General features: G+C 44.3%; 3 protein-coding genes across 6 annotated transcripts; 1 reads left to right on the top strand and 2 right to left on the bottom strand.

Moving 5' to 3' along the window:
* Nucleotides 1-11: 11 nt before the first annotated feature.
* znf142 (zinc finger protein 142) lies at nt 12-8,526 on the bottom strand. Of its 3 annotated transcripts, none has more exons than XM_037110298.1 (9): nt 8,388-8,526; nt 8,191-8,256; nt 7,038-7,529; nt 6,630-6,857; nt 5,600-6,424; nt 5,322-5,499; nt 2,217-5,076; nt 1,396-1,501; nt 12-742 (listed from the first exon to the last, which is right to left on the bottom strand). In XM_037110298.1, exons 3-9 carry the CDS (start codon nt 7,522-7,524, stop codon nt 231-233), a joined length of 5,196 nt encoding a protein of 1,731 aa, XP_036966193.1. In that variant the 5' UTR covers nt 7,525-7,529; nt 8,191-8,256; nt 8,388-8,526; the 3' UTR covers nt 12-230. The 3 variants fall into 3 exon arrangements, with proteins under 3 accessions (XP_036966193.1, XP_036966191.1, XP_036966192.1); XM_037110296.1 differs by having other exon boundaries at nt 8,209-8,256; XM_037110297.1 differs by having other exon boundaries at nt 8,230-8,256.
* Nucleotides 8,527-8,714: 188 nt separating this feature from the next.
* LOC119026141 (mitochondrial chaperone BCS1) lies at nt 8,715-11,666 on the top strand. The gene is made up of 7 exons (XM_037110304.1): nt 8,715-9,403; nt 9,557-9,696; nt 9,794-9,988; nt 10,122-10,185; nt 10,300-10,472; nt 10,585-10,702; nt 10,877-11,666. The coding sequence occupies exons 1-7, from the start codon at nt 9,084-9,086 to the stop codon at nt 11,127-11,129; spliced, it is 1,263 nt and encodes a 420-aa protein (XP_036966199.1). The 5' UTR covers nt 8,715-9,083; the 3' UTR covers nt 11,130-11,666.
* Nucleotides 11,512-17,270, bottom strand: LOC119026140 (sterol 26-hydroxylase, mitochondrial-like). 2 transcript variants are annotated; one of them, XM_037110302.1, is made up of 9 exons: nt 16,986-17,270; nt 16,341-16,522; nt 14,361-14,560; nt 14,092-14,289; nt 13,843-14,006; nt 13,578-13,744; nt 13,281-13,411; nt 12,996-13,164; nt 11,512-12,861 (listed from the first exon to the last, which is right to left on the bottom strand). In XM_037110302.1, exons 1-9 carry the CDS (start codon nt 17,214-17,216, stop codon nt 12,813-12,815), a joined length of 1,491 nt encoding a protein of 496 aa, XP_036966197.1. In that variant the 5' UTR covers nt 17,217-17,270; the 3' UTR covers nt 11,512-12,812. The 2 variants fall into 2 exon arrangements, with proteins under 2 accessions (XP_036966197.1, XP_036966196.1); XM_037110301.1 differs by having other exon boundaries at nt 11,747-12,861; nt 12,996-13,196; nt 13,330-13,411; nt 16,986-17,265.
* Between the last annotated feature and the right edge of the window lie 1,334 nt (nt 17,271-18,604).

Raw genomic sequence — 18,604 nt, 5'->3', positions numbered from 1 at the left:
ATGAAGTCAAATTCATCATCAACAAACTCATTTATTGTTTAAGTTGATCGCTTCACTCTTTTTTTTTTTTACAGCACACACATTCCTCTTGATCTACTTTCCCTTCACTTTTTAAAGTGTGCTGATTAGATATTCATGGCAGAGTAAAATCAGATGGTCAGACAGTAACATGAATGAACGTCAGCTTCCTTTTGGAACACACTGACGACAGCGTCTGCTGTGTCGTCTCTTTATTGTTTTGTATCGCCATCTTCCTCTTCAACAGTCCCTTCCTCCTCCTCCTCCTCCTCCTCCTCCTCCACTCCTGCTGCTCTCTCTTCCAGCGTCCCCTCCAGTGCCTCCTTCAGGGTCAGACTACCGGCCTCGGAGTCCCTCACCACGCCTTCCTCCACTGACACCTCTGGGTGGTGCCTCTGTAAATGCTTCACCACCTGGAACTTCTGCTTGGCTCTGTAGGAGCAGTGACGGCAGCGGAACGGCTGCTGCTTGGTGTGCGACAGGTAGTGATGTCTGAGGCCGGCGGGCCACCTGAAGGCCTTCTGGCAGAGGCCGCAGGCGTACGGCCGATCGTCGCTGTGTTGACGCTGGTGGGTCTTCAGGATGAAACTAGTCTTGAAGGCTTTGCCGCATTTCTCGCAGACGTAAGGGCGAGCCTCACAGTGTTGAGTGTCCCGGTGGGCACGGAGAGCGTCTGCTCTGTTAGTGCGGTAGTCACAGTCATCACAGGCGTACGGCTTGTCCCCTGCAGAGGAAGAGTTCATGTTCATTTCAAGCAGCATTTAAACTACACTCACAAAAACACATTATATATTACTAGAAGAGATGCAGTGATAATCAGTTGATATCCACCTGATTGGTGCTATTAATCTATCTGCAGATAAGATGACATTCAACAATGTGGTGTTTATCTTTTGTTTCACAACAAGTTTGCGCTAAAACATTAATAAGCTGCTGGCAAGTACTTAAAAAATCTATTTGAGTGTTAAGTTACAGCTGTTACCTTTTCGTGTGAAATAAGGTTATATTGAAGATTATTTCATGCATTTGTGTGATTGAATTTGTCATTTGTCGATAGGCTGAATGACTTTAAACAGTTCAGTTCTTTTTTTGCCACAAAAGAGGGAATAAATAACATCAAAGGCAAAATAAACAACAAATATACAAAACAGCATCACACTGGTTATCGGCCAAACTGATATTTTAAACTTCGTCACGTCCAATAATTTCACAATAAGTGCGTCTATTATCACTAATTTTTTGGCTGAGCATTAATATCTATTTACAAAACTGTACTGCGTAGAAAATAAGAACATGATACAACAACAAAAAAAAAATAGTTGTTGCAGTAATTCCCTTATCAAAATGTAATGATCAGCCTTTACATCCTGCTGATACCTGTGTGTTTGGTCATGTGGTACTTCAGCTGCGTCGCCCACTTGCATTTGTAGCCACACTGTGGACAGAGGTACTTCTTCTCCTCCTGGTGAACCCTCATGTGAAGCTGAGAAACAAAAAAAAAAACAAAAAAAAAGAAGATAAATCAAAGAACAATTACCATCTTTGTTATAAGCTCATCTCTAAGTGACATTATTAGATATCATTCTTGTATAATATTTTCAGTTACTCTCCAACTTATCTGACAAGAAGTTTAAATGAGGTTAATCCACCGAAGTAAGAGGAGGTTTTGACAAATCTAAAGCCATCCTTGCAACCAGCTGAAAGAAATAGTTTGAGAAATGTGCTTAATTGCTTCCCCACCAAAAGCTAGATGATCCCCACTCTGATGTCTGTCGCCTACGACGTGCTGTTAGTCAGCTTGGCTTGGCGTGAAGACGCAACAGGTGGAAACAGCTCTGTCTAAAGGTATTACATTTCTTTTCCGGGCACAGCAACTTTCTGGATTCTCTGGCACAAAACCATGTGTGATTATGACACATCAGTTTTTGGACAACAAGGATAGGAGAGATAGATAGGTATCGCTCTCCTCATCTAAGTAAATAAGCAATAAATTAAATAAGCATATTCCTCAAAATGCTGAGCAATTACTTATAAAATATCTGACAATATATTTGCAGATTTTCACGTTTTTTTACTCAACATATGAATATGTTTGTAACTATCTCTTAATCGTGACATGGTTATGTCCTATCAAGAAAATAAAACTGACTTGTTTGATCTTACAAGCGATAAACTCATCCTCTTAACTTTGAGCTTACCTTGAGTCTGGATGGATCAGTGCAGGTGTAACTGCACTGCTCACAGCTGTAGGGCTTCTCCCCGGTGTGTATCCGAATGTGCCACGTGATCTTCTGCTTGTTCCTGGTTGAATACTCGCAGTCAGTGCATTTGTACAGCCTCTTGCCTCCGTGTGAACGGAGGTGCTGCTCTAACACCAGCTGATGCCGACAGGCAAACTGACAGGTGCTGCATTTGAGAGGCTTGTCCTCAGGTGATCCCTCCTCGTGTTCGCTCAGAAGGTGTTGAGCCAACAGTTGCCTGGTTTTGGAGGCGAACGGGCACAGCTGACACTGATGAGCCAGGTGTGTTCTCTGATGGACCAAAAGACTTTCCTTCGTCTTGAAAGACTCCTGGCAGGTGTTGCACTTCACCTGAGAGTGTTTGCTCTCTTGGTGGGTCTTCAGCGTGACCTCGCTGCTGCATGTGTAGTCACACTGCTTACATGAGAAACACACCTGGAGCTGGTGAACGCGCTTACAGTGGTTTCTTAGAGCCACTTCTGAGCTAAACTGAGCTTCACAGTGAGTGCAAGCATGGTGTAGCTCCCCCGTGTGGCATCTGAGGTTGTGCCGTCTCACATCGTCCAGCGTGTAGCCGCTGAAGTCACAGAGCGAGCAGAAGTGTGTTGGCTGTTTGTCATGGATTCGCATCTTGTGCTGCCGCAGTTTGGTCACAGCCCCAAATGTCTTCTCACATATATCACAGCGGTGACGACCGATTCCTGTGTGAAGAGACTCGTGCTCTTCCAGGCGGTAACGCCTTGTGGTGCTAAAAGGACAATAACGACAGCGGTGGGGTCGAGCGCCTTTGTGCTTGAGCGCGACATGTTGGGCCATGCATCGATCTTGTTTGCAGGTGAATGCACAGTGCTGGCAGCGCAAACGTTTAGAAACACCAGTTTTTTTCTTCTTGTGGACAAACAGGGTGTGACGAGTCAAAGACATCTTAGATTTGGCTACAAATGAACACGTGGTGCACTGGACTTCACCCGGCTTCAAGCAGCCTCTCTTCTCATGACTGTCTAATGCCCTTTTCTGATTGCACTTAAATGCACAGTTTGGACAAGAGAAGATCTGATGTTTGGCAGGAACTTTCCCAGTTCTTTCATTGCTCTCTTCCACAGAGTCCTCTCTTGCTCTGACTGACTCGTCACCACACTCATGGTCCAGTTCTGAAATGATCTGATTCTCTCTTCTCCTTCGGGTTTTCCTGCAGGTTGTAAGATGCCGTTCGACTATCGCGACCTTGACTGATAAAAAATGACACAGCTTGCATTTGAATTTCCCGTCTTTTTTCGTGTAAAGGGACTGCAGAGGAACATTTACGGATACTTGCTTTTTTGTCTGACTTTTGTTTGGCTGGTGTTCTGATTCACTCGATGTCAAAGCATCATGAACAAAGTCTTTACAGTGTGTTAAATTAGATGAATGTACTTCTGCTTCTCGTTGATGAATTTCCTGCTCATGTGAATCTTCGGGAATCCTTTTCCGTGAGGATAGATTGGAATTTGTTCCCTCATCCAGTTCTTTGGATCCTTCCAGACCTACAGTAGAGTTATCTTCCGTAGCCAAAGAAGTATTTGAATTGCCTACAAACATCCTTCTTTTTCGAGGTACAGCTGGACACTTCTTTGCGAGGTGGCTATCAATTCCTCGTTTCTGTTTGAACTGTGCACCACAGGCCTGGCACTTGTGTCCCTTTGTCCTACCGTGGCACAAAGCCTGGAGGTGGTACTTTAAAGTGCTCTCCTTGTTGGTAACGTAAGAGCATTTGTCACAGCGATAAACATCTTTAGTTGGCACCACGAGCATCTGAACCCGTCCCTCCAAAACCATGGCTTCTGCTTGGTCCTTGTCGTGCTTCTTCATGGCTCTCAGACGGAGCTCAGATTCTAACGGCTGATTTTGCTGGGATGTTAAAGTACCAGAACCATCGTTCTCCTCCTCAGGTGCTTGAGGCTGACCCTCCCCAGGCTCAACTTGCTGAGGCTCGCAGGTGTCGTCTAAGTCACTTTGTTCACATTCTGCATCCTCCAGAGCTACGTCGCCTTCCTCCGACGAAGCAGTCGAGACGCCTGCCTTCTCTTGTGATACCTCAGACTCGTTACAGTTTAAATTGGGTGAACCTGAAGTTTGATTTGCGCAGTTTTCCTCCTCATTTTGCAAAGAAGGCATCTGATACTCGGTGGTTGATAGTGTTGTTAAAACAAGAGTACAGTACTCAGGACTGTTCGCAGGCAGAGGACAATCTGAAACACCTTCATTAACAGCCTCTGGAGGAACTACATCAAAACCATCCACAGAACCAGCGACAGATTTGCTAGCACTGGGATCTGCATCAGATTTTTCTCCTGGAGGCCCTTCAGCAGCCGACTGTTCAGGCTGCTCATGAGCCGTCGAGGGCTTGTTGTAGAAATCCTGCAAGATCTCAGCAGAGTTCCTCTCCTTCTCCTTTGCAGTGTAGTTCTCCAGCCATGCTTTGTCTCCTGGTACGTAGCCATGAGCTTTCCTCTTGTGCAGGAAGAGGCTGATGCTGCTGAAGGAGGAATAGAGGCAGAGGGCACACCGGAACTCTTTGAGCTTGGTGTGTTTGCAGTTCTCGTGGTTTTGAAGTGCTTGTCTGTAGCAGGAAGTGTATGTGCAGTATTTGCATTTATAGACAGATGGTTGTTTGTCTTCCCCAGAATGTTTGGCCAGCATGTGATTTCGAAGCTCATATTTTCGTTTGCAGGCGTAAGCGCAGATCTCACACATGAGCGTTTTGGCCTGATGTCGTAATTTGTGGCTGTTTAGCTGGTCCATGCGATGGCAGCGGTAAGGGCACTGATCACACTGATACCTGGGAGAGGAGACAGGAAGTTTAGTAACAACAACAGTGTATAGACTGACGCAAAATAGAGTGGTAATTTCCCACAACTGTAATACATTTCCTCTCTAATTTGTCTGCGTGCTGTTAGTTACAGCATCACCTTCAGCAGCAAACACGTCAAGATTTTTGATTACTCAGTCTACCGAGCAGTGCTGTGGCATACGAGGGATGAAAACAGAACCAACAGTTGTATGAGAAACTACAGAAGCGTCTACCTGAGGTCTCCAGCATGTTTCCTCATGTGGACATTCAGATAGTGTTTCCATTTAGTCACATATCCACATTCAGCACACATGAAGTTCTTGTCATCTGAGTGAGTGAGCATGTGTTTGGAAAGGTAAGACTCATCTCGACACCTGAAGTCACACAGGCTACACTTGTGAGGCTTCTCACCTATTACAGGGAAAGAAAAAGACACAATGAGCAGCTCTTACAACATCAAATGTAAAAACGTAAGATCAGAGGAGATATTACACATCTGTTCCCTCCTCACCGCTGTGCATCAGCATGTGTCTCTTCAGGCCGCGTTTGTGTGACGTCACGTAGCTGCACTGAGAGCAGCGGTGGATCTTCTCAGTGGCGTGCAAATGTCCAATGTGCTGCTCAAACTCCACGGGGTTAAATGTGACGAAGGAGCAGAAATCGCAGCACAGCTTGTCATTTCCAGGGTGACCGAGCCGCTGGTGCTGGAGGAAGACGGCCTTGTTGGAGCAGGAGAAGTCACACTGTGAGCAGTGGTAGGCGAGGTGTGTCCGATAATGAGCCTCCATGTCCGACTCGCTTTGAAAGACGGCACCGCAGGCGTGATGACGACACTCTAACGCCTTGACCCCGTGTACTTCAGAAGCGTGTTTGAGAAGTTCTTTGCGTGAAGAACTCTGGAAAGAGCAACCCTCTTGAAAGCAGGCCAGTGGCTTGCTGTCTGGCAGGATGTTGTGCGTCTTCATGTGAGCCTTGAGCAGCCTGCTCTGTCTGAAGCTTTCAGCACAGGTCGGACAGGGATAGCTGCGACTGTTTCCGTCCTCTCCTGCCACTTCGGCGTGCACGCTGACGAGGTGGCGGCGGATTGCGTTCCGCTCCACGGCCGCATACTCACACAGGTGGCAGCGGTGAACCTTCTCACCCGCCTCACGGAGTCTGTGGATGCGCAGCTTGCTTTTGCTGGTGAAGTGACGCTTGCAGGTGGGACACTGGAGGCTGGGGTCGGGGAAATGTAAGTGGAGGTGCTCCTGCAGGTGGGAGCGCATCTTGAAGCAGCGCCGGCATTTGGGGCAGGTGTGGGTGCGATAGATGTGCTCAGATCCCTCTGCAAGGTAATCTGATGGACAACAACACAGACAAAAAATGAAAAACAGGACAAACCATAATGACTAGAACCACGGACAATCAATGCCAGACAGCCAGCCATCAGCTTGGGTCTTAGCAGACCACTTATATGGAAGAACTCACATTCTCTGTGCTTTATTATTTCCTTTATTTGAATTTTACTCAGCTTAATCTACCAAGCAGATTGGTGTTCATACCTTTAGATGGCAGTGGTGCAGCGTCCACCGCTGACGCTTCGTCTCTCTCCACTGCCTTTCTCACTCTTTTACTATTCTTCCTCTGCCTATCAGGCTTTTCCTCATTCCTGTCTTCTGTTAACGATGATGCATAACCTGGGCTGGATATCAGTTTTCTTTTTGGCCTGCTGGTCACCTGAGGCTGGTGGCTTCTATTTGTGCACGCTGCAGTGGCTGCAGTCTCGTTCCCTATAAACAGATGTGCCAACATTTTAATGTCAAATCTGCTTATGATCAGTGACAGAGCAGCAGAGTTACGACCAACAAAATCATACCAGTGCTCTCTGGAAAAAAAACAGAGCCCCAGTTTAATGATTTCAGCATTTGTGTCACATAACACCAACTCCCTGCAGTGTTTTATTTTTTTACCTTGAGTGCACGTTGGCTGATGGCTGTGCTCCAGGACGTGGTGACCCAGGTCTTTCACATTATGAGTAACAAAGTCACACCGAAGGCAGCCAAAGGGCATGTGGCCCCGCGAGTGTTTCTCCATCTCACCCTGCGTGAGGAATGACACTCTGCAGGACTGGAGGGTGCAGGGGATAAGAGTGAGGCCATGTGTGGACGTGAGGTGGTTTTGATATTCCTGACGCTCTGTGCTGCTGAACTGACAGTCAGGCTGAGCACAGTGGAACGGGCCTTTAAGGTCACGTCCACCGTGGATGTTTTTAAAGTGCCGTTTGAGGACTCCTGGTTTGGAAAAAGCCTCGCTGCACTGAGAACACTTGTAGCTCCCCAGCTGTGTTTTACTGAATGGCGTGTTCACCTTATCTGAACAAACGTGGGAGGCAAATAAGATGCTGTCTGAGAAAGTCTGTCCACATTTTTTACATCGATGAGGTTCCATTGTCTCCATTGTGTCTAAAAAAAAGAGAGGAGCTAGTTACAGTATGACAGGGTAAACACACATTGGTAACTTAGTGTGGCTGCAACTATGGCGATTAATCAGTCAGTTGTCTGTTTTTGGTCTGTAAAATACTGAAAATCTTATAGATAACTTCCCAATCCCAAGATAACTTCTTCAAATGTATTATTTTGTCCACAACCAAAACATATTGTGTTTACTTTCATAGAGGAGGAAAGAAACAAGACCATATTTACATTTAAGAAGGAAATGTGACCTTTTCCCATCAAAAAACTTTTTTAAAAATCTTGTTCTTCCTGTTCATTTTTGGTTGTGTTATTTTCATTATGAATATTATTGCATTATGTGTGCTTGTTTATCCTTTTGTTTGTTGATTTCACTGTCATTTGCTTTGGTTGCACTTTATAATTGTCTCTCTGCTACAGAATAAAGACATTATATAGACCAAACAACTAACTGATTAATCGAGGGAGTGACATGGTTGCAGCCCTATTTTTGAACACATCCTGTTTGCAAACCTCTATTCACAGTTGTTAGCTGTTAGTTTCTTGATATATTGCAAAATTTTACCATTTGTTCGGCTCCATAGTGAATTAAAAAAACCCCAACTGATTATAAATGCACAATAACGACTTGTAATAATAAACACATATCTACCTTGTTGTAGCTACAAACCTGTAACAGAATTCAACCTACTGCCTGGCATTCCGAGATCCACTGTACCTGTAAAACACAAAACCAAAAAATGTTAGTTTAACAGTATTCAGCTCATGTAATTAATCTCCACTGCTTTACTGTTAACCAGGACGCTGTCTTTATTAATATTAAGTGATAGTAGCTGAGATATAACTCACTTTTTGACGATATTAACTAGCATAACAACAACTAACATACGCAGCCGAGCTAACGTTAGCTTCTTGTGACACTGGTCGCTAACCGTTCCCAGTCTCGGTTACTCTGTTAGCAGATAAATGTCGGTGTTATGGTCCGTGCAGTCTATTGTTATGTGTTCAAACAATATTCTCCACAGAAAATATATGTCTTTAGTTAGTTGCAGGGGTTAGCTTGCGATAACAATTGTGTTAGGGTAACAGTAGCGGGGAAGCGGAACGAATGTTTGTGCGCAGGCGACCAGTCGGAGTGATATTTGTCAAACACAGGAAGTGTAGTAGAGGTCGCTGTCATCCATACATTGCACACATGAGGATTTTGCTGTAGCTGGCAGAGCAGAGCTAGTTAGAAAAGCAGTTTATGGTTATTTTCACTGGAAATGACGATATCGTCCAAGACAGCGTTATGAGATGAAGACAAAAAAGGCGAGTCGGCGGGCTAATAGCTAATTATTTAGCTAACATGGCTGGATGTATCATTAGAAACTAACACTTGCTGCAAAACTCTCAATTTAGCTGTAGGTTTTTTTTTTTTTTATTTTTATACCGAGTGGCTTCCAAACACTCTGGACTTTCAGATTAAATGAGCTTGCACTTTGTATGTAGGTCTGTTCTCCTTTAGTCTGATTTCCATTGAAGGAGTGTACATACATCAGCAACATGCCTCTGTCAGACTTTCTGGACGGCCTGAAGGACAACCCGTACTTCGGGGCCGGGTTTGGACTAGTTGGGATTGGGACAGCACTGGCAATGGCCAAGAAAGGGGCCCAGGTGGGAATGATCTTCTTCCGCAGGAACTACATGATTACCCTGGAGGTCCCCAGCAGGGACAAGAGCTACCACTGGCTGCTGAGCTGGATCACCAAACACGCCAAGCACACTCAGCACCTGAGCGTGGAGACGTCCTACCTGGCACACGAGAGTGGACGGGTTCACACGCAGTTTGACTTCCATCCGAGCCCTGGGAACCACATCATCTGGTCAGAAGAGTATCTTTTAATATAGTTCGGCATGCTTCCAATACCCCCTAACAAACTTACGGCGTCTTTTTATGTTCGAGAAATATGCCAAAAAAAAAAGAGTCTGCTTTACAAATACTGTCAACAGTTCAACTTCTGACACTGTCTCTGCAGGTATGGGAGGAAGTGGATCAGGGTGGAGAGGACCAGAGAGAAGCAGATGGTGGATCTGCACACTGGAACCCCGTGGGAGTCTGTAACCTTCACTGCTTTAGGCAGAGACAGACAAATTTTCTTTAATATCTTGCAAGAGGGTAAAGTTCTACACAGGTCTACAGTTCATACCCGACACGTACTAATCTCTTTTCCATTCAGAGGTTATTTACTACAGTTGTCAATCATGTTCTGCAGCAAGAGAACTGGCCTTAAAGCAGGAAGAGGGACGTACAGTGATGTACACAGCCATGGGTGCCGAGTGGAGGCCCTTCGGGTTCCCGCGGCGACGCAGGCCCCTCAGCTCTGTGGTGCTGGACGTGGGCGTGACTGAAAGGATCGTAGACGACGTGAAGGACTTCATCGGAAACCCAAAGTGGTACACAGACAGAGGTAGAACATCCTGGTGTTAGCTGTCTTTGAGGCTTTTATTTTTATATTAACTGTTTTTTATAATTATCATTTTTTTTATTTCATTGTTTTCTGCGAGGGTCACCTGTTTGATTATGTTAATGTTTTTTTGCAGGCATCCCCTACAGAAGAGGATATCTGCTGTATGGTCCTCCAGGATGTGGGAAAAGCAGCTTTATGTGAGTGTGCTTTGGACTTCATGCCCTTGCTGTTCAGAAAGTATCTGCGTGAGAGGCGCACTGAATGTCAAACACTTAAATGCAATTTCATCTTTGTGACTCATTACATTCCAGCACGGCGCTGGCAGGCGAGCTGGGCTACAGCATCTGTCTGATGAGTCTGAGCGACCGGTCCCTGTCAGATGACCGCCTGAACCACCTGCTGAGCGTGGCGCCGCAGCAGAGCATCATCCTGTTGGAGGATGTCGATGCAGCGTTCGTCAGCCGAGAGCTGCTTACCACAGAGAGTAAGTAACAGCGTTCACATTAACCCATGAGATATTTTCATTTATGACAATGTGTTTGTGTTTAATTATGTTTTGTGAGTGACTTTAAATCCCTTTTGTCTCTTCCTCTCAGACCCTCTGGCCTATCAGGGAATGGGAAGACTGACTTTTAGTGGCCTCCTTAATTCTTTGGATGGAGTTGCTTCATCTGAGGCCAGAATAGTTTTTATGACCACCAACTTTATTGACCGGTAAGACAAATTTTAAACACGTTTGTGGAGTGTTTGGGTTCTAGACTAAAGGAAGGAGACCTGGTATACGACTTAGTGAATGCTAATGTTGCTCTGTGTCTGCTGGATGTGTAAGTAAGGGACTGTTTGTTCATGCATCTGCTCTCTGCTCTTGTTTGTAACGTGTGCTCACAGGTTGGACCCAGCACTGATCCGACCCGGCCGTGTTGACCAGAAGCACTACATCGGTCACTGCACTCACTGGCAGCTCGTGCAGATGTTCCGGCGGTTCTACCCGGACGAGCCCGCATCTGAAGGAGAGCGGTTTGCGGAGCGAGCGTTGGCCGCCCACACGGAGATCAGCGCTGCACAGGTGCAAGGACACTTTTTAATGCACAAAATGGACCCTGCAGGATCGATAGACAATGTGGGCCGAATAAAAGGATGACAGGACTGCAGGTAGCTTTGAGACTGATGACAGAATAAAGAGAAACATGAGAAACGGGAGTAAATCTTTTTTTCACGTTTCCTGGTGAAGTTGGAAAAGGTTTCACAGATGCGGTCCATAGACTTTATATACAGTATATGAAACAGAGTTCTGATGTAACACCCATCTTGGCCTAACATGGAGTGCCTTTGAGCAAAGGACGGAAGCCAGAGTAGATACTTGCCAAATACTGTAAATGATGATTATTATACCAGAAAAATGCAGTGCTTTGATTCTAATGGTCCAGTGTGTAGGATTTAATATTTATAACTGTTTTCATCGGTTAAAAATCACCTGAAATGAAAATTCTTCGTGTTTTTGTTATGAGTCTTATATTCTTATATTATGAGCCTTATATTCTACCAGAGTCCAGGATGTTTTCATGTTTTGAACAGCAAGTGAAGAGGGGAGGCTGGTTGCGATCTGCAGACTCATCACTACATGCCACTAAATCCTTCACACTGCACCTTTAAATAAAGTAAACCAGGAACAAGCAGATCAGGACTGTGTAGCTCGGATCATGACTCCTCACCCTCCTTGTTGAACTAAAAAAAGAACATTTCATTCAAAAGTCCATGAATTCACATCTTTTACATTTATTATTTCATTAAGTAAATCTTCTTGCAAACTATGATTGATAAACAGTTTCATGTAGTCACTCTCGTACATCAGACAGAAAGGTAAATTCATGCAGTCAGTTTGTGTTAACAGACATTTCAAACTTGCTGCTGCTGTTAATTTTATTTTAGGTTTGCTTCCAGTGATATTTTATTGAGTATATAGTGATTTTCTTCCTATAATGACTGTTGCTGCACCAGTAACAACATATTTAAAACATTCAGGCCTGTTCCTGAATTCTTGAAAAGGAACCGATAAGAGTATTGATAAAATGCTAATGTACTCATTCATATCAGACATTCTTAACAAATACACAGATCAGCCATTTAATTTTTACCACTGACAGGTGAAGTGAATAACATTGATTATCTTGTTACACTGGCACCTGTTAGTGTGCAGGGTATATCAGGCAGCAAGTGAGCACTTTGTCCTCCTAGTTGTTGTGTTGGAAGCAGGAAAAATGGAAGGATCTGAGTGAGTCTGACACGGGCCTGGGTCAGAACATCTCTGAAACTTCTCAAAAAAGTGGCCTGAGGAAGGACAACAGCTGACAAGGGGGGGCTGGGCGCCCGAGGCTTATTGATGGTCGTGGCAAGCAAAGGCTAGCCTGCGTTGTCCGACCCCACAGAAGAGCTGCTGTAGCATGAATTGCTGAAAAAGTGGCTACGATGGACACGTGAGCATCAGAACTGGACGTTAAGTTTTCTGTTACATCATGTGGGTACCTGAACGTCTCCTACCCGAGGAAGAGATGGCGCCAGGATGCACTACAGGAAGAAGGCAAGTAGGTGGAGGCAGTGTGACGCTTTGATGCTTTTGCTTCATGACATTCATGTGGATGTTGAAATATTTTGGCTGATCGGTGGATGAATAAACAGCTTTTTTTTTTTTTTTTTTTTCTTCACATACAACATTTACTTTCAAACCAATCGGGAAAAACAAATCAAGCAGTGTTTTCTCCTCCTCTGTCCACAAAGTGAAGGTTCAGTTGTTTGTCTGGTACCAGAACTGTGCGGTTGATGCATTTCAGCTCCCCCACCGTCGGGTCTGGTTTGATTTCAAACTGCCGGATAAGCTGGAAGAAAAAAAACCCAAAACAAAACACTGAAGTTAAAGGTTTTAAAGTTGTATTTCACTTTTGTTTGATAGCATCAAGCTTGACATCATCAGGTGTGTTCCGTAGATGTTTTTAGGGATATTTCAGCTCACCCGAAACAGAGCCAGATACATCTCAAGCTCGGCAATCCGGCGACCGACGCAGCCTCGCACTCCGAAGCCAAACGGGATGGCCCCGAAGGCGTTCGGCCTGATGTGGCCGTCACGGAGCCACCTCTCTGGCTTAAACGTGAACGACTCTGGGAATACGTCCTCATCATGACTGATGGCATAGTGAGAAAACGTGAAAGCGGTCTGGAGAAACAGCAGTGAAGAAATAAAACACTGAAACTCTGGTCTAATATAAAACTCTAGTTTCAAGTTAGATAACTAAAATACCTAGATGTTTAAACTTATAAACATCAGATATTTTTCTTTGCAGACCCACGTTCTTTGGAAACCGATATCCACCAATCGTTATATCCTTGTCCGTCACGACCCTGGCGTTGATGGGAACCACAGGGTACATCCTGCAAAACAAGGTCTCGTCTGATTCGGTTCAGGCTGATGATGATGAGCAATGATGAAGAAGTACAAATATATAAAGGAACAATGCCTGAAATTTTTATAAAATCAGAAAAAAAGGTTGTATCCTTAAATCTAGATCACATGTTTTTGCATCACTGACCATCTCACCTCAGTGATTCCTTGATAACAGCCCTTAAGTACTGCATCTGAGTGACCTCCTCTGCAGAGGGTATCCGGTCCGCTGGCACCAGCGTGGACACTTCTTCGTAAAGTCTGTCCTGAGCTTGAGGGTATATGGACAGCAGGTGCAAAGTCCATGTAAGGGTGTTGGAGGTCTTGACAACAGAAAAAAGTCATTAAGTCAACACAGAGAGAGAGAAAGAGAGAGAGATGCATACAGATATCAACGTAAAGGCCAGACTTTTTTTTTTACCGTGTCCACTCCTGCTAACAGGAGCTCAGAGACGTTGCCGTACACATCTTTCATGCTCATCTGAGTGTTTGAGAGGAGGTAAGCCAGGTATTGACCCTCCACATCCTGGTTGTCATCCAAACGCTGCTGAAGGACCTCCATCTTCTTGTCAATCAAGTTTGTAGCTTAAAGAAGTGCAGAAATAGAAAAGATAGTAAAGATAAAAAATAAAAATGTATTTCTTCTTCATTTTAAAAGTTAGTCACTCACCAAAGTTGAAGATGCCGTCCCAGCCTGCGATGTAGTGTCCCCAGTAGGGCAGCAGACTGCGACTCCACTTGGGCATCAACGTCACAATGAAGTTGTACGAGAACATCTTGGATATTGAGTTGATGAACTCTTGCGTGCCTTTGGGGATCTCCTTCTCCAGGCACCCGAGCCTCGTCTCGAGCAGAATGGAGGCAATAGCTGAGTGGCGAAGGTTAAGATTTAGGTTCAGAGAAATACAATGTCTGTGCAGATTTAAGTTTTCCACGTACCCTCCAGAGAGAAACGATAGAACTCATTGGCAACGTCGGGCACCAGATCCCCTGTGGGGCTGCCCTGCCGCAGGTAGCACACCCTCTTGAGGAAGTCTGTCACAACGTCATTGAGGGTGTCACAATACTGTGCAGAGTCCCTCGGATGGAGCATGCGCTTGTTCAGCACCGCCCTGAAGTTGTACCACTTCTCCCCGTCTCTGGGAACAGAAATGAAGCCACAGTGACAAAAAAAAGGCTGATAAATGTGTTTTCATGCTTTTGGGTTTCCATGTGTTTGAGATATAAATGCCAGACTCTTCATAACAATAAAAACGTAGACACCAGAAACACCTTTTAAGATCTGAAACACATTCAGCAGTACTCCCGGCTTAGAGAGTTGAGCAACTGTGCGTGATGCGTTTCTGACAATACTGCCTTATAAAACAGGTGCGAGTGTGTAAAATTTTGTCACCTTTGGACACAAACCAAGATTTACTGTTTCAAGTCTTTATGCAAAACGCAGGCAACTCATGAATTTTACACATTAAGGCATGTTTACAGGTCAGGGAGTACTACTGCATGCGTGGCTACAGAGGAAGCTGCATGTAGTCTGATAAATTCACTCCAGTGATTGCATTGTGGTTAATGTAGGCACTATAACACAAAATATCAAAATCAACACAGCAGAACCAGAGATTTTACAGCACACCTTCTTCCTTTTCAAAACTTGAAGACTACATTACCCACAATGCAAATGATCAGACTACATGCAATTTCCTGTGTAGCCACAAAAGGCTTTATTCTACGTTTTCACATGTGCAAGGTCCAACGTATTTAAGGAGATTTATTTTTCAATTTTAATCTAAAGTGTTAGTGTGTTTGTTTACTCAGCCTCAAGTCTACACAGGAACTAAACATTAACTTTACAGTCTGAGAGCCGTTAGCAGGTCACAACCAATCTGCCCCCCTCACATGATGTGACTTAGCCTCGGGGGAAGGGTATTACAAGACGTGGGAATAGGGCAGAGAAATGGGAATGGAAGCATTGTTACACACATTATACATGCAGTCTTACTCTGTTACAATGTAAATCTAAGTTATAACACATCAATAAAGATGGTAATAGTGTTATTTCACTTGTAGAATAATTAAAGCGACTTAAAATACATTGTTAACTGTTTCTCTGTTTTGATTATGTAACTTCCTGGAAGGTAGAGAGGGGCCCCGGAGATATGTACTTCTGGGAAAGCAAAGTCTGCCTGCTTCAAACTCAAACTTGATTGATTTGCTATTTCCAGCAGCTGCATAAGCAGAAAAACAAATGGCAATTTAGGTTATTTACTGTTGTACTTATTGTCCTTGTTCAAGAAGAGTGCGTTCTACTTTTTGGTTGCGATTCGCCGAAACACTTTTGTGGAAATATCGACAAATTCCTGTAAGAAAACAGATCAAACTCTTCTTGGGGGCCTTGTTGTCCCACCAAACCGTAACAGAAAAAGGGAAATCAAAGTTTAAATGAGTCACCAGAGTTTGGACTTCACCTGCCTAAATGTTCCTTTAAATAGTTGAACATTTACGAATAATCTCAGGTTATGTTTCGGGATTTCTTTCTCTCCGTTTCAGATTTTATAATGGGTGTGTATCATCACTTGAGAGGAGCTGGAAAACCTTCTGAAAGACTTCTCTTAATCTTGATTAAGATCCAACAATTATCAGTCAATGTACACAATTTAAACATCACACTAATAGGACATTTTGCGCTGGTCACAGGCACGTAATTATAAATACAAACAGACTCACACTTTTGGCAGACAGCGCTAGTTTCCTGTCACTCTTGCTATAAAAATGTATGCACTAGCAGTTACCTATACATTTGTTGCTGAAAATTTGCAAATGACTGATTTAAAACAGGTGAAATACTGCAACAGATGACGTTGCTCAATGAGATTAAAGATGGAGGAAGGACATCGGTCGTTGGGAGAGACTCGGCAGTCTTACTCTGTGAAAAGCCCGTAGCCGAACCCTCTCATGTCGCGGTACTCCTTCCACACGGCCATGTCTCCTCGGCTGGGGAGTTTGTTATCGTTCCTCAGGACTTCCTCCAGTAGCTGTGGTGTGTTCACACAGATGTGGTTTGTTGCGCCTCTGTATATGGGCCCGTAGAGCTTCTTCTCATAGATCTGACAATGGAGGGGGGAAAAAAACAAATCCAATGTAGAGTCAACAGAGAAACCAGTTCTACAAGTCATTGTTCATTCCTGCTGCATAATGTTAATACATGTTGAAATCAACTGAGTTTGAATATTTGTCCCATTAAACAAATATATTGTGATGTTTAACTTTAAGAAAACACATTGCATATTTATCAAGTGAGTCAGTGATGGTGGACACTGGTCACCTCTCAGAAAGTGATCCTGCAGGGAGAAAAACAAGCCTCTGTGCTTTTGTAAGCAGCTATTGTTTCTGCAACCAGGCTCATGTTTTCTATTATGCAACACCACTCGGACACCCTTATCCCTCCTGTAACAGGTCAGCCCAGCAACCACAACAAAGTTTATTTATGAGGGATTTCACACGGAAGGCATGCAACATTTTTAGATTAGGATTTGACCAGCCGTGCATCTCTCTCTCTCTCTCTCATACCTGTAGCTCATGCATACGGTTGTGGAAACCCTGAAACGTCATCCTGTATAAGAGCTCCCATAATGTGACTCGTGGGAGGTCCTCCAGTGTCCGAGGCTTGTCCTGGAGGGAAGAGAGAGGCTCGGAGGCTGAGGAGACGCTTCCCGCCCCCCTGGAGCAGACTGCAGCGACGCGGCCCGACAGGAGGCAGCTGCTTCTCCACATCACATTCCCAGACGACCGTGCAGCCATGACGAGGACCGGCTGGTGAATGCACAGGGCTTCTGTTATATTCAGGGAGAGCAGCCGAGCAGGGAGGGGCCACGTCTCCGAGAGGGTTAACCCTTCCTGCACAACTCTCAGGGATGAACCAGGAAATGGTACGCTTCCATTGAGGAAATATTTACCAGATAGCTATTATGCTTTTTTTTCTTTCCCTTTTATATTCTTGCACATGTAATATATATATCAAAAATGAAAAAAAAGCCAGCGTTTGCACCAACAGAAGCTCCTTTCTCCCACAGAAAACACTGCTCCTGAAACGCCTCGTCATTAGCCCCGCCTTTAATTCTGTGACTTTGTGACATCACACTACGTCACCATGTCACACATTTTAATAATTTCTAATCAGCAGCTAGTTTGACATGTAAGAAATGATTTAGCACAGCTGCTCTGTTGTTATTAATGGTACTGGATCAGGCGTGTGTGAGCTGACCAATCAGAGCAGACTGATGATCGGGAGGGCGGGCCTTAAAGAGACAGGAGCTGCAACAGAGTGTTTCAGCCAGAGGGTGAATGAAGTGCTGCAGGATGAGACAACTGATGTGTTTTTTGAACACTAAAGCATATAAAGCTAATTTAATAGTAACCCAATATAAAACTATGAACCTGAAAAATTAGCATTATATGTCTCCTTTACCATCCAAAGATACAAGTTATCGTTCCTGGTAAAAACTCCAGAGATTGTGCAGAACTTAAAACTTACTGTAGCTTTTGAAGATTTAACCGACATCTTTAATTTTTAACCACAAAAAAAAAAAAAAAAAAAAAATTAGATCTGAATCATCATCATCAATAAACCAGAACTGGATCAGAATAGTCAGTTTCTATTCTGTTAGGCTGGATCTGGCCCAGACTTAGGCTGATCCATGTGTAATGTGGGCTGTTGTTTTCATCACAGCCAGTCAGAGCTGGAGCTGATAAACACTTGTGACTGCAGAGTCATCCGATGCAGGACTGAATGCAGAGGATGCACAATGACAGCGAAGACAAAAGCGAGATGTTAGCAGATGTTTGTTGTTTTCTTATCCTGGTGAACGGGTATAAGTGAGTTTTTGTTTTTTTTTCTGCAATAGAGCACAAACAGGGACACTAAACATAAAAAGTATCCCTGCAGTAAAAATGTGCAGCACTTGTTCTGACTGTTAATTTACAAATCATCCAGCAGAGAGCAGCAGAGCTCCACACATAGAACAGAGGACAGATTCTCCACCAGTGTCTCTCAGAGCAGCCCGGGAGGACTGAGCTGCTGTGGTTTGGTGGACCAGCTGGGACTGGAGGTCGTTTATGTACCACAGACCACACCAGGACTTTAAGACCAAATGGACTCAACAGCGAGATATAATAATTATTTCCCATCA

This window comes from Acanthopagrus latus, chromosome 9, assembly GCF_904848185.1.
Source record: "Acanthopagrus latus isolate v.2019 chromosome 9, fAcaLat1.1, whole genome shotgun sequence".
Classification (NCBI taxonomy): Eukaryota; Metazoa; Chordata; class Actinopteri; order Spariformes; family Sparidae; genus Acanthopagrus; species Acanthopagrus latus.
This window is presented reverse-complemented; position numbering and strand designations above follow the sequence as displayed.

Excerpts from the sequence above, each read along its gene's own strand:
- znf142 (XM_037110296.1), bottom strand. The coding sequence starts at position 8,239 with ATGCCAGGCAGTAGGTTGAATTCTGTTACAG. Across the intron at positions 7,530-8,208 it reads TAGGTTGAATTCTGTTACAG|ACACAATGGAGACAATGGAA; the intron begins GTTTGTAGCTAC and ends TCTTTTTTTTAG. Across the intron at positions 6,425-6,629 it reads TGCACCACTGCCATCTAAAG|ATTACCTTGCAGAGGGATCT; the intron begins GTATGAACACCA and ends GTTGTCCATCAG.
- LOC119026141 (XM_037110304.1), top strand. The coding sequence starts at position 9,084 with ATGCCTCTGTCAGACTTTCTGGACGGCCTGAAGGACAACCCGTACTTC. Across the intron at positions 10,473-10,584 it reads AGAGCTGCTTACCACAGAGA|ACCCTCTGGCCTATCAGGGA; the intron begins GTAAGTAACAGC and ends TCTTCCTCTCAG. Across the intron at positions 10,703-10,876 it reads ACCACCAACTTTATTGACCG|GTTGGACCCAGCACTGATCC; the intron begins GTAAGACAAATT and ends GTGTGCTCACAG.
- LOC119026140 (XM_037110301.1), bottom strand. The coding sequence starts at position 17,216 with ATGGCTGCACGGTCGTCTGGGAATGTGATGTGGAGAAGCAGCTGCCTC. Across the intron at positions 14,290-14,360 it reads CTATCGTTTCTCTCTGGAGG|CTATTGCCTCCATTCTGCTC; the intron begins GTACGTGGAAAA and ends TTCGCCACTCAG. Across the intron at positions 14,007-14,091 it reads GGACGGCATCTTCAACTTTG|CTACAAACTTGATTGACAAG; the intron begins GTGAGTGACTAA and ends CACTTCTTTAAG.